The following is a 14,348-nucleotide window of genomic DNA, read 5'->3' as shown; positions in this document are numbered from 1 at the left end:
GATATGTTTTATTGCATGCAGGTTTTTCAGGAGGTTTCCTTCCTGGCACACAGCGTGTTTTTCTGGCAAAGAAAAATGATGCGACTATCACGATGAAATGGATGCCGCATATTTTGAGTCGTGGTTTAAGGAGACATTAATATCAAATTTACCAAATAATGGTCGCAGGAATGTCATTGTAATGGACAATGCATCGTACCACTCCCGTAAAGAGAGATTCCCTAACAATTACTGGAATAAAGCTGCAATCAAGGAATGGCTAGTGGAAAAAGACATTTTTTTCGAGGAGTGTTATACCATTATCCCATATGGAAGAACACAAGGTTTCGCTGAAAACTACCAGGTTGCTATGCCAAGGAACTAGGTAAACTTATGTTGTGTGTAAAAAATGCGAGACTGCATTATGTTTTAACAAGGACAAAAACTGCACTTCAGATTTCCACAAAAAAAAATTTCATAGTAGGTGTTAAAATTTCGCAGTGATTCAAGTGCGCAACTTGTTTTTTTAATAACATCGCCGGGATTAAAAAATGTGCAAAGCTTTTTCGATATTCCCGTTCCTGATAATTTTTCACATATTTACAAAAGAAAAGTTTTTCTTGGATATTGGGCTGGGTGCACGGAAATCGAGTTACCGGAGGTTCCACCAGGTATATTTATAGCTATCAAGAAATGTAATTTAAAATACATTTGTTAGTTTAATAAAGTATACAGTTTTATAATAAAATTCTCGCTAAAAACTTAAGGTCTTTTTATTAAAATTCATGCCTCTTATTTGGCTACTTGAAGGCAATTATTTTATCAATATATTATTTTATAATAAATAACAGAGCCCGGCGTAGAGATCTGGGTACGGTTCTGTGACTACCACTTGGACCTGTTTGTATCGCCAAGCACAAGGCGTGAAACCCGGCAATTGTGCATTCCTATATTAGCCGTACTGCACTCTCGGTGTGACATTTTCTATAGCGTTCCAACTTTAGTCCTAGTCTATTTTCACGGTGGTGTATATCGCTTAGCCAAAAAATGTATGGAGTAAAGTCTACGCAAAGTATAATTAAGAGGAGGAAAGTGGCAGCAGCATTGTGCTTGTTAACCTCACCATTTGGAAGTAGGAAGAAATTCTTCGTTATTCGTGTGAATTATTGTGACACGAAGGTGCTCAATGTCATTGATGAGAAGGATTACAGAAACTACCGCAAAACGCTATGTTGGCAGTGTTTTCGTACTTCAACATTACATTCATCAGGTGTTGTTGGCCTGTTTTCGCGCATTTTGGTTTGAGTGTAGAACATTAGTATCCCACAAACAGAGACTATTTCTGTAAACATCAATAAATTCAGAAATTCCTTCACTGTTCATTACGGAAGGTAGTTACCCAAGATCAAGCGCTGACTGAGAAAAGTTTTGATCCGACTTCCGACTCCTCCATTCACGCTCCCACTCAGTCGCCAGTCGGAAGTTCGACCTTCGCATCGTCCCTCTAAATGTTCCGACTCGTACCAATAGATTTCCAACAATTCAGGAAGCCCACTTACGGTCCGATATCGGATCCAACTTCGGAGGTTGGACCACAAGTCGGACTAAATATCGTAATGTGAATGCCCCGTTTTAGAATATCCAATGCAGTTTCACGGGGCTTAAAAGTGATGAGAAGTCTTGAGTTGCTTAAGTGGCTTCACGCGGCCAGTATGAAAAATTTGTAATGCCAAGTATGCTTTTCGTGACAGCTAATGTGTTAAAATCAGTTTTTTAAGATCTATATTTTCTTTTCAACTGTATTTATTCTAAGGGAAAGGAAAAAGAAACCACTTAAATATTAAAAAAAAAAGAATTTAATAACTATCGCTCGTACAAAAAAATCAAAAACTACATTTTCAAATAATTGAAAAATATATTTTGTTCCTTAAGAACAGATTCTAGTATTTAATATAATAAATACTAATATTTTCAAAATCTAATTTTTTTAAGAAAATGTAGAAAACTATGTATACAAACGGATTAAACTCATTTATTTTCAGTTCAATTAAAAGTAAACAAACCGAATAAATATTTTTTATTCACAAAAAATATCAGTATCTTTTTATATTGTCAGTTCCTAAATTTTATCATGTAAATGTTATCATCTCACGAAATTAGGGACACGAAATAGTTAGAAGAGTCCATTTACGCAAGGAGGAGAATCCGTTATACAACCTGTAAACTTTTTTAATTGTATTAAAATCTATAAAAAGGATATTAAGTAGTAAAAAAAATCGTAAATTAAAAAAAAATAATAAAATTACTTTATACAATTTTAAAATATTATTTCAAATTTAAAAATACAGAAAACAGAGTATGAAGCTTCTCGCTGGTCTACAGTACCACCTACTGTACCACTTTTTTTATCATTTAGAATTTTTTCTAATTAAGAACGTTAGGAAAAAAAGTTAATTCTTGTAGAGACCATTATTCGCTCCGCGCGTGACTGACGCGACACCTACCGCCTTCATCTGACAGTTTTGGACGTCCCAATTTGAGGTTTAACATTATGATAAATACATACGAAATTGACAATTATTAATAATTAGTTTTTTAATTATATTTTTCCAGTTTATGTTTGAAATAGATGTAGTATTAAGAAATAGGTTTCTAAAAATTCATCATAATTTATCTTTTCAACCCCAAACGGAAAAGAAAGGGAAAAATCTAGTACTGTCAAATCACATTCGCCATTTGGAAGAGCATGTAATTAAAAACAATAATAGTAAAAGTGACCCACCTAGTGGTTAAGACGTGTTGTACATGTGTTTATAACAAACGCGAAATATGCAAACACATTGCTGGTTTAATTTACCATGTCAATAATGAAGATAAAAAAATGAGGTTATGTGATCCTTTTTTACTTTTTTATATTAATAGCACGAATCCATCTTCTTCTTTTCTCTAATTTATAATGTAATCTTTGGAATCCTATAAAAACTACACTCACTTATTTTGCTATTATTACGCTGGCAACGTTTCAAGGTATCCCTACCATAGTTACATAGTTACGCACGGAGCGAATACCTATCGATATTAATTGACACAGTGGTCCCATGCAAGTTTAGTACAGCAACCTTTTAATGCATCGCAAAATCTCTAGTTAGTCATTACAACGAAACTGGAAATATTACAGAATGGTTTAAATTGGCAGGCGAAGATTTTTTACAGAAGCTCTGAACAATGTCATGCGAAGCGTGACATAGATAGCTGTAAAATCATGAACGGGAAATTTTTTAATGCAACAAGAATTGCGATTTCAGTAGCAGCTTTATGACAAAGGCTTTCAGAGATCAATTTTATGTCAAGACATCATTAATATTGATTTAAGTTACAATAGAACACAAGCAGAAAAGAGTGGCTTGGACTCTGGAACGTCGAAATGGGAAAGACGAATGAAAGTCAATACTGTTCACACGAGTCTCTTTTTAGAAGCATTCTGGTAGTGAACGTGAACGTCTTTAGACAAGCCCTTCAATGTCTAAGAACCGTCGATCTATCAAGGATATGGTTTATTTCGAAACGGTATCGACACAATGTGGTGTAAAATTAGTTTTCACGGAGCAGAGACTTATAGCATCATGTATAGAGAAGTCAACAAAAATTTTATTCAAAATTATTAGGTTTCTACCGATCAAAAATATTTTTTCCTTAACTATGATGCAACTGGAACCGTTCAACCACTTGAGTTAAAGCTTTTTTCTGGAAGCCATCTGTCATATGTCATTAAACTGATATCTCGATATTAACTTCATTGAACATGCATTAGATGTACCTACACAAACTACAACCAATTCCCCTAAGCAGTTAAGGTACCTACGGTATCAACTTCGGATGCAAGTCAGCCAAGATGTACTGAACAATTGGGTACACGTAAACTCATCACCAATTACCATAAATACCCTCGAACATAGTACAAACTCATCACCGCCATAAAAGTAGAGTTTTCAAAATAGACCCTAAGAGATTGGTAAACTGATCACTGGCCTACCTGCACCCCGGATCAGGTATAGACCAGAAAATCCCAGCAAACGGCTAGCTTTTGGTAATTTCATAGAATAATCTAAATCCAGATGTATTAAATGCAACTACAATTTATTAGTTTTTATTTGAGAATTCCTCAAAATTCTGTTGATAGCTACCTAAAATCATGCGAAAAGAAAAAGAAAAATTTCTCTTCATTTGCCCTTGTTTCTTCAACATGGATAGTGAACTGCTAATTGATTATGTCCTGAGCCAACGCGGACAAAAAATAATGGTTATCAATAATTTCAAATTTCAATTGCGAAAGACTCTAAAAAAATCAAATTGCCTTTGGTGGACTTGTGCGACGAAAGGGTGTAAGGCTAAATGTCATACAACTAGTGAGTAGAAATTTTATACCGTTTTTGTTTAGTTGTTTCGCACTGGTTTTCGCGAATCATCCTGATCAAACAGAAAAAAATCAGCGTAATTAAGTTCTTTAAGTTAACTGTATAAGATGTTTTTTGTAGGCAAGGCATAATATTACTTTGTTAAAGTCACATTGTTATATATATATATATATATATATATATATATATATATATATATGTATATATACAGGGTATCCAATTAATTCGGCACCATATGTGAAACCTTTTTATTTTTAGTTTTATAAATTTTGTTATATAAAATAATTATGTTACATAAAAAGTTTTGAATGATCTAAAACCTAGAATACAATGATCAGATATTAAATTTTTTAGTTGTATACGCGGTTTGTCAAAAAAATGAATTGTGGATATTCTCAAGTCTTAATAAAATTCATGTTGTCTAACAAACCGCGTAAATGACTGAAGAATACTAATATCTGATTCTGATGATTGAAGTTCTACATCATTCAGAACAAGAGAATAAATTTTTTTTCATAAAACTAAAAATAAAAAATTTTCCATATGGTACCGACTTAATTGGACTCCTTATATATATATATATATATATATATATATATATATATATATATATATATATATATCTATATACAGTATAAAAGCGATAAACGCTTGTAGTCAACGCTGATCAGTTAGACTACAAAACACAACTATTTGGGTGTGCAGCTGAAGATAGGACAAAGAAGTACTCTTTTTAGTCTACCAAACTTTAGCAGATGTTTATTTGCATCATCAGGGTGCTACAATAAACAAAATTAGTACAAATTACAGAATAAAAATTATTTTTCATCTTGCACTAATTCAGATTAGTTGTCATGATGTTTATAAAATGAAATGAACAACTCATCTGACTACAAATAATGACGAAAACTAACCAAAAAATGTAAAAAAATTGCTTTTAAAAGCACTCTAATTGTGGGAGCTTTGTACAAGTCATTGAAGGTTATTAAAGTACAGGAAACCGTACTTAAGCATTTTGATGCATTCTGTCACAATAAATGCATTGATGATTACTTCAAATTTAAAAATTTCCGCCAATGATGATATAAAATGTAAAGCTTTGCACGTGTAAAAAATTAAGTATCCTTAGACTTCAATGCACTAATAGCACCCTCAAGTTTTTAGCTTTTCCTATTTTTTAGACATTTTATATTTACTTCTTGTCCAAAATCGTCTATTATTTTCAAGATAGTCAAATAACGCCAAAACAGTAAGACTTAGACCGAATGTATGCTTAACAAATTATCTCGAGAATTCAATGAGAAATATAAAAATGCAATGAAAATCATACTTCCGATATAAACAAAAATAGCACATGTTGACAAATATTTTCATTTTAAAGTTCATTATCGACATCCTATGTAACTAAATTTTTAGATCTTAAAACCATTTAGATTGGCAGATCCGTGTAATAGGCCACACCGTGAGACATATTAATATCTCAGTTACATTTTAAAGCAACTTGCTTAAAATAATTTCTGAATTTATTAAATTATCACATAAACGAGAAGTATAACAGGTAAGAGGCAATCTTTCGCATTAAAAACCAGGCAAAAATCCCGGTGATGAGTTTACCTATCTGCGGTGATGAGTTTACCAATCTCCAAAGGATGCCGGTGATCAGTTTACTATATCTCCGAGGGTCTAATAATTTTATGGGGGGCTATATAGTGATGAGTTCGTACACGTCCGAACAATTTAGTGAAAAGTTAGCAAATGTGTTGCTGAGCCGTTACTAAAGCTTTTGAAGGGCACACTATTGAAAAAAATGTTTTGTATTGCTAAACAAAGAATTATTTTGCATTCATGTTTGAAAATAGATTTTATTTGAATACTATGTAGTAACAATACCACTGAACTGTTCCGCGCTGCAATAAATAAAGTAAAGATAGCCGTGATGATCGCCAACATCCGGAACGGATAGGCACTTTAAGAAGAAGAACAATACCTCTAATTTTTGACTAGCCGTTAATGTGTTCCGTTAATAAATATTACAAATATGATCATTATAATTGCGTAGGAAGGACAATTATTTCATTAATATATTAAAATTTGTTTAAAAGTGCAATTTGTAGCAGTGTTTTAAAAGTGTAGAAAATAAAATTCCAGTGAATAATAACGCCTTGTTCAAATAAAATTATAAATAACTAATAATATTGAGCAATATCTAAAGAGAAAACCAAACAAGTACACACAGTTTTATACTTTCTCTTAGTTTTATTTGTTAAATAATTTTCTTTTCAACTAAATTTTTATCTTTTAAAACTCCCATCTAAGACTCAACCATACGTTATTCATCGTCTTGTGCTACTGTTCTCTCACGTGGCCGCTGTTTCCTCTTACTCACTTTAGTGGCTCTGGGTCTTGGCGTTGGAGGATTTTCCAATTTTTCCAATTCTTGCTCTGTCAATCGTCCTTTGTACCAGTCGGCGCATTCTGGTACGTTTCTCGCCCAGTCGCAACGTTTGGTAACATCATCGAACACTTGGCCGAGTTTGCAGCCGTTTCTTCTGGGTGAATTTCCGTTGATGCAAACGTAGAAATATTGACAGTCCTCTGGATCGGCATACCGTGGGTGGGTGATAGCAACATCTTCGGTTACCTTAGGGCACTGGAACTCGAAAACTTCTTCGGAAGTACAACCGCTTCTTTTAGCTTCGTCAGGCCAGGAACAGATTCCGGCTTTGAGGTTGTAGACTAGACCGTTGGGGCATGTGATTGCATTGAATTTGCCGTCAACGCAAAAGTAGAATTTGTCGCAGATATTTTTCTGGTTGTGGGCAAAGTAACCTAAAAAAAGAGTAAAAGTTAAAAAAAAAATTTATTGATGAATATTAAAATTTTATTGTAACTAAAACAGCTAACAATATTGACACATCTGTACAGTTGTCGATAGTGAAGTATTTTGTAATCTATGCCATTGGCTCTCAACCTTTTTGAGTCATGTGCCACAAAATTATTTTTATTATTTTTGGTACCACCTTACTGAAATATTTCTTTTAAGGAATGGATAAAAATGTGTGTACAGATTCTTTGTAAATCAATTTTTCCGCTTCTTCCCCTACCAGGGGAGTTTTAGGCCTGGGGTAGGAGTGGTAAACTTTTTTGCATCTTTTTTGTGATCCTAAAATTGACATTATTAGCAAAAATCAACTTGTTCAGAGGTTCAGTGGCATTTTCTACGCTGATGACTGGAATATAGTTATATTTATTAGATTTAAATATGATAGTAATATTTTTGATCAAATGCAAGTTGTGTTAAAACTATTAACTCGTGTTAGAATTGTTAGAATTTCATTCAAAAATATAAGGAAATTGATGATTCAACTGTCGTCCATGAATGTTTTCTAGTTTGTAGTGAATATTTTCATTGTAAAATAAAAGCATTCCAATAAAATGTGAAAATCAGATGCCATAAGACTACCTAAGTCCATCTATGATATGCGAAAGAAGAACAATGGAGAGTGAGAGTGCTCAAATGGATGATGAGGGCAACAAAAAAAGATGAATAGTTGTGGAAGTCCAGATGTGGCATCAATTCAGACGAAGATGAGACAGCTTTTGTTAATAACGCTAGTGTCCGTTCAATGTCGAAGAGATAACCACATATTACACAGAAACACTGAGTTTCAAGTTCCTAGAAGGAGTAGGAGAAGAAAACCAAAGGAAATCTGGTGGGAGACTGTCAAACAAGATATGTCTTTAAAGACGAGTAATGTTGACACGAGATAGAATCTTATCGAACTCGCATATAGATAAAAGGAAAGATAAAGATGATGACTAATATTAAATTTATTGGCTAATATAGTTACGAATAGCTTCTTCGAACGTATTCACTAGACTATAAGCCCAATATATCTTAAACCCTTACACTAACTATGCCATGATATAATAATGGTAATATTAACTTCTTTTTATATCTCAGGTCTCATATCGTAGGTCTCAAGGGAGGACAGAATGGAATCAAGCATCCTAATACCTCTCTTCAAAAAGGGAGATAACAAATAAACTGATAAAACTATTCAGTAGTAGTACACCTAGACACACTGATGATGGAATATAGATTTCGCAAACGTTTTGTGATGTAGCCCGATTGGGTGTTTTAATTATATACCTTTTATAAAGGATTTTAAATAATTTTTTTGTGATACATGGTATACAGCCAGCTACTGGAACATAGTTTCCTTGTGGCGAATAAAATTATAATACTAACAGAAGAACAACAAGGTTTTAGGTCGGAAAGACGCTATATTTATAATGAGGAAAGTGCAAGAGAATAACTGGAATTAACTGACATGTGGACCTTAAGAAAGCATTTTATAGGGTTAAATTCAAGAACGTTATCTACTTATTGTACTCAAGAGAGATACCTGTTGGAATAATCAAAACTATTGAATATATCTACCAGAACAACTCAATAAAAGTAAAAGTAGAAGAAGGGCTAACTGACCAATTGAAGCTGACAATAGGATACGACAAGGGGATCCCCTAAGTCCTCTATTGTTCAACCTAACCATGGGTTAAATAACAAAAAAAAGTAAGAACGAAAAATGGATACCAAATGGAAGAAAAACAACTTAAAATAATCTGCTATGCAGACGACGCAATACTAATATCTCAAAGTAAAGATGATTTACAACGTATGCTGCACCAATTTAATATAACCACCAGAAAATTTAACATGTTAATTTGCTCAAAAAAGACAAAATGCATGGTTATAACAACGAATCTCCTATACTAATTTAATAATCTAATATTTGAAAAGCTGAAGAACAGAAAAGCAGCAGGTAAAGACGGAATACCAAACGAATTACTGAAATATTGTAAAGCAGCAATGGTAGAACAATTAACAACATTTATTAATAAAATTATATAACACAATAAAATACCCGAAGAATGGAAAACGCGCGAAATAATTCTACTATTCAAAAAATGAGATAAAAACAGCCAGAAAACTATATATAATAAAGAGGTATAAACTTGATAAATACTACGCTAAAACTTTACATGTGCTAATAAATCAGAGCCAGAAATCCCAAGCAAGAATGCCCAGATCAACGGAAGATTGCAAATTTAGTCTTAGTGAACCCACCGGACAGGGATAGTTATAGAGGCCTATATGTTTATTAGATTGTATTGGGAAATTTTATAAAAGCCACATAATACGCTATCTTGAACACGAGCTCTTAAACACAAGAACCATTTCTAACCAGCAATTCCGTTTTAGGAAAACTAGATCATCTACAGAGGCCGAAAAATTTATATCTGACACAGTGAAAAGAACAAGAAATACATGGTTAATCCTTGATTATGTTTGATGTAAAAAATGCTTTCAATTCTACCAATTGGGCCTACATCATGAGGGAACTGGAAACCGCTGGAAAACAGATATATTCAAGTGACAACTAAGCAAAAAACAAAACTGTCGGCTGGAGTACCGCATGGATCTGTATTAGGTCCAACGTTATGGAACGTCTTGCATAATGGAGTGATGAATACTAATAGAAGGTGACACAAAGACAGATGTAATAAATAAAGTAAATATATGTTGGAACAAAGTTAACAGGTGGATGATAACTAACTACTTAGAGCTGGCTTCTAATAAAACAGAGAGAATTATACTAAAAGAACCCCCAGCGATATCCAACCTGACTTTTTAATTTCCAAGTAAGACGATAGTACCAACCAATTGTACTGAATATCTAGGCATACACCTTGATAGAGGTCTACGATTTACCAAACACTTAATAAATGTAGTCCAGTCAGCTGAACGCAGAACAGCGGTCATTATGAAAATTAGGCCTAATATAGGCGGGAAGGTAATCATAAAAGAAGAATGTACCTGCAAATAGTACATTCGAACCTTTTGTACGGTGGCTCCCGTGTGGATTGCTAGTATAAATATTTGATTACAAGAGCTCAAAGAAGATAATATACTCGTGAAAAGCGAGGTGGAGCTAGGATCAAACCCAAAGATTCAAGTCAATTATTGATTTCATACAATCATTGCAGTGCTGTGAAAGTCATTATGGTCATGGTAAGAGCGTCCGCGGTTACCTTAGCTCTGAGTTATCTATTAAAAAATCGTTTCGTATTTGGAAACAGACTCAAAAAGAACAGAAGAAGTCACTTGCATTTTACTCAAAGTTCTTCAAGATCTTCCAGACGAAATTCAATCTAAGTTTTGGCAGTCCAAAGACAGACGTTTGTTTATTTTGTGATCTAACAAAAAGTGAAATAAATTTATGCAAAGATCTTCAAGAGAAAGCTTCCCTTACTACTAAGTACAGATTGCACAACTTACGGGCTAAGAAATTTTATGAACTGCTTAAAAGAACAGAAACTAATGTAGTTAAGGTATCTTTTGACATGGAACAAAACCAGCCTCTTCCAAAACTAAGAGTTGGTGAGGTATTTTATTCTCGACAAATTTGGGTTTATAACCTTGATTGATGGAAGATACACAAGATTCTACTAATACTTTTGTGTACACATGGACTGAAAACCAGAGTGGGCGAGACTCCAATGAAGTAGTTTCAGTTCTGTATATCTTTTTGGGAATTTTGGAAGACAAGTTTAAAAATGTTCCAGCGAATTCATTGACATTTCAACTGTTTTCTGATGCTTGCAGTGGACAAAATAAAAATCAAAATGTTTTGGGTTTCCTACTTAGTTATGTGCAGACTTCCAGAGCGTGTAGTGATATTCAGCATTGATTTCCATTCAGGGGACATAGCTATATGCCTCCTGATAGAGTATTTGGATGTTTTGAAAAAATATTTAGAAGAAAAGAAACAATAGTTGAACCAGAGGAGTACTACAAAATGTTTGCATCTTTAGCTACATTTAAAGTTTTAGGAAAAGACTGGGAACGTTTTGATTTCATGGATGCTGCAAAACGACTTTTATTGAAGAAGCTCCCTTTTTTTATGCGTGAACAACGAGTCTTTTCATTTTCAAATAAAAGTAATAAAGATATTAAAGCTAAAAATACCTTCTGTGGTGATTCTAGTACGTTTAAAGTTATAAAAAAGGATGCAATTTGCTAGGAGTGTACAGTACAGTGAAGTCTATGCTATTAGTGAGTGATGTAAGTGAAAAGAAGAAAAAAGATGTGGAAAACCTTCTCAAATTAATTTCATTGTCTGAAAGTTCAAAAGACTTTTATAATACTGCACTTACCAATGTGCAAAATGGTTCCACCGATAATAATATTGTAGTGTATGATATACTAGAGCCTTTTATTTGAAAGATTTTTCAACTTTACTTTTCAAATTTTGACAAAAATGTGAATAATTGATTTTGATGAATAAAAATTAATTTTTAATTATGGACTTAGATAGTTATTAAACCTTCTGATATCTTACAGACAAGCTCTGATTATCAATAAACTTACAAATGAATAATAATATGAAGTTGTCTTCCACATGAATTTTCCAAAAGTGCTTAAGTCACTGACTTAAGCTCGTTTAAAAAAAAAACAAATGTTTAACTTCTTAAAAGCCATGATTTTGTGTTCAAATCTTACTTTCAATTGTCTTGAAACAGGAATTTGTACTTGCAAATTTCATGACTGATTCTCTTTCAAAGTAACATTTAATTATATTCTTAAACATATAAAAAATTCGTTCATGAAAAATTTACTTTTTTGACTTAAATCCTTTTGGAATCCACCTCTTCAATTGAGAATTACAATATCAATTACTGTACAAAAGTGTTTCAAATAAATGAAAGTAAATGTTAAATATATAAATCGATTTATACGAGATGACCTTCACCAATTTATATTAAATTATTTTTAAAATTTCCGAGAAAATATCTGTTTATTTATTTTAAAACAAAATCTTGACCTTTACTGATTTTAGGAAACCACTAAAAATATTTTTATTACTGATTTTAGGAAAAAATATTAAAACACTACTAAGTTTATAAAAATATCAGAATAGTTCACATGTTGTGGTGGCGTAAATCATATTTGTCAGTTTAGAAAAAAGAAACAAAGAAAAACACATCGAATAAATGCAATGACACATGGTTATGTTTTGAGAAATTAAAAAGAAACAAAGGATGATACAAAGAACAAACATCACAAATAAAATAAACAATTTTCAGAACCAATATTAAAATAAATTTTTGCCTCCCTATAATAGAACCGCACAGAAAATATATTGCATATGTTTGATATTTCCAGCTGTGTAGCTGTGCGAAGAAACAAAAGAAAATTAAAACAGACTAACCGTGTTTTCTGGGGCAGTTCTCACTCGGCTGAGGTTCCTGCAATTTGGGCCTTGAGCTGCAATCAATATTGAACGGCAAGTCACACTTTTCATACTCCGAACTGTAGTCATTAAAAACTTGTCCATCTGGACACAATTTCTCCGTTATTCTCCCATTCTGACAATGGTAGTACTTGTCGCACTGTTCCGCATCCGCGAAGTACCCATCTGGTTCCGGACACTGATCTGAAATTTCGGCACTGTCATCAACATCAACGGGCTCTTGTTGGGGCCTCTTATTTCGATTACGCGCCCCACTTACCCCTAAGGCTAAAATCGCGATGAAAACGAAAGTCCAGGTAATGCTATTTGCTGACATGGTTGTCGGTACGACTTGCTGGACTGGTGTGGTAAAAGAAGTTTGAAACTTATATGCCCAGGTGAGGATTAGAGGTGGATATTAGATGCCTCACTTTGGAACGTTACAAAAGCACTGATTGACAACTGCAGAGTCAAAATTAAACACTTATTGACTCGTTATTCAGTCTAATAGTAGGATATAGCTAAAAGAACTACCAAATATGTCTTATTTTAGATCCTCTTCTAAAATTATTCTCTTTATTATTGAGTATTTAGTTTAATTAGTATGTAGGAAACTATTCTTGGTATTAACTGTGATTAATTTGAATTATTCAATCATCTTCAACAGTTTATCTAATTGTAAGGTATTCTTCATCTTCCACTGAGTAAATAAACTTATACTTATTAGTATGGTTAGTTCTTATTAAAGAAGCAACATAAGTATTGTTACCTTATGTTGCTTTTCCCCGTCCTACTTTTGCGCTGAAATCACCTATTGTTATAGGTATCTCCTGTGATTTAAGTGATTGAAGCACTTCTTGCAGTTGTTCGTAAACTTCTTTAACTTCTCGATCTGGTTTGTATGCTCTAGGTTCATGTATATGGTATGTTGATGTTAACCCTCTACTGCATGAATTATTGCAACATAAAATAAAAAGTATTTTTATGTATTGTGATTTTTATTAAGGCATATAAAAGGCATTAGTACATTTAAAATAACTGTTTAGTTCTATATATAGAAGTTTTTTGTAAACCCATATATAGTTTCATATGAAATAACTACAAATTGGAAGATTTTTTGAAAATCCATATGTAGTTTCTCATGCATTATACGAATATATTGTTGGCGATATTTTTGCCATTATGTGATGTGTCCAATGTTGTCCGTACTCACAGAACTTACCGGTATCTCTTGATGTCTTGCAGGAGTTTTTCTTGTTCTTTTTGTTGGTGTTGAGGTTGTTCCATTGGTTATAGAGGTGGAATTCCTTGACGACTAGACGTTGGAGTTACTTGATGACTAGACGTTTGAGTCCCATTTTGTCCTACTGGACGACCTGTCTGTCTTGGTAGTGACTTAACAGATTTACATAAATGTTCAGAAACGACTTGTTTGAAGTCAAATAATGGCGTATAGCAATTTTGCTCATTTTTCCACGCCAAAGTATCCATGCGTTCACAACTCATAGATCCAACATATGAAAAAAAATTCGTTTATACAATTTTCTTGATCTTTCTAGATCCATCTAGAGTCCATCTAGATTTCTAGATGGATTCTGTAAAGCTCCAGCATCGAGTCTAATGAGTCCACTCCTTCAATCAGCTGATTATAAACTTT

The 14,348-nt window shown here is 33.1% G+C and overlaps 2 protein-coding genes across 2 annotated transcripts in view; one reads left to right on the top strand and one right to left on the bottom strand.

Annotated features, from left to right (window-relative positions):
• hgo (homogentisate 1,2-dioxygenase) overlaps window positions 1–14,348 on the top strand; it is a 70,930-nt gene that overhangs the window by 33,847 nt on the left and 22,735 nt on the right. The gene's annotated exons all lie outside the window — the stretch shown is intronic.
• LOC140447282 (protein obstructor-E-like) lies at window positions 1,825–13,076 on the bottom strand. The gene is made up of 2 exons (XM_072539856.1): window positions 12,671–13,076; window positions 1,825–7,223 (listed from the first exon to the last, which is right to left on the bottom strand). The coding sequence occupies exons 1-2, from the start codon at window positions 13,026–13,028 to the stop codon at window positions 6,724–6,726; spliced, it is 858 nt and encodes a 285-aa protein (XP_072395957.1). The 5' UTR covers window positions 13,029–13,076; the 3' UTR covers window positions 1,825–6,723.

Source organism: Diabrotica undecimpunctata, chromosome 8 (assembly GCF_040954645.1).
Source record: "Diabrotica undecimpunctata isolate CICGRU chromosome 8, icDiaUnde3, whole genome shotgun sequence".
NCBI lineage: Eukaryota > Metazoa > Arthropoda > Insecta > Coleoptera > Chrysomelidae > Diabrotica > Diabrotica undecimpunctata.
Note: the sequence above shows the minus strand (reverse complement) of the source record. Positions and strands in the feature narration are given on the sequence as shown.

Bases quoted from the DNA above. Each gene is read 5' to 3' on its own strand.
- LOC140447282 (XM_072539856.1), bottom strand. From the start codon at position 13,028: ATGTCAGCAAATAGCATTACCTGGACTTTCGTTTTCATCGCGATTTTA. The intron at 7,224-12,670 runs GTTAGTCTGTTT...CTCTTTTTTTAG, and splicing joins GAACTGCCCCAGAAAACACG to GTTACTTTGCCCACAACCAG.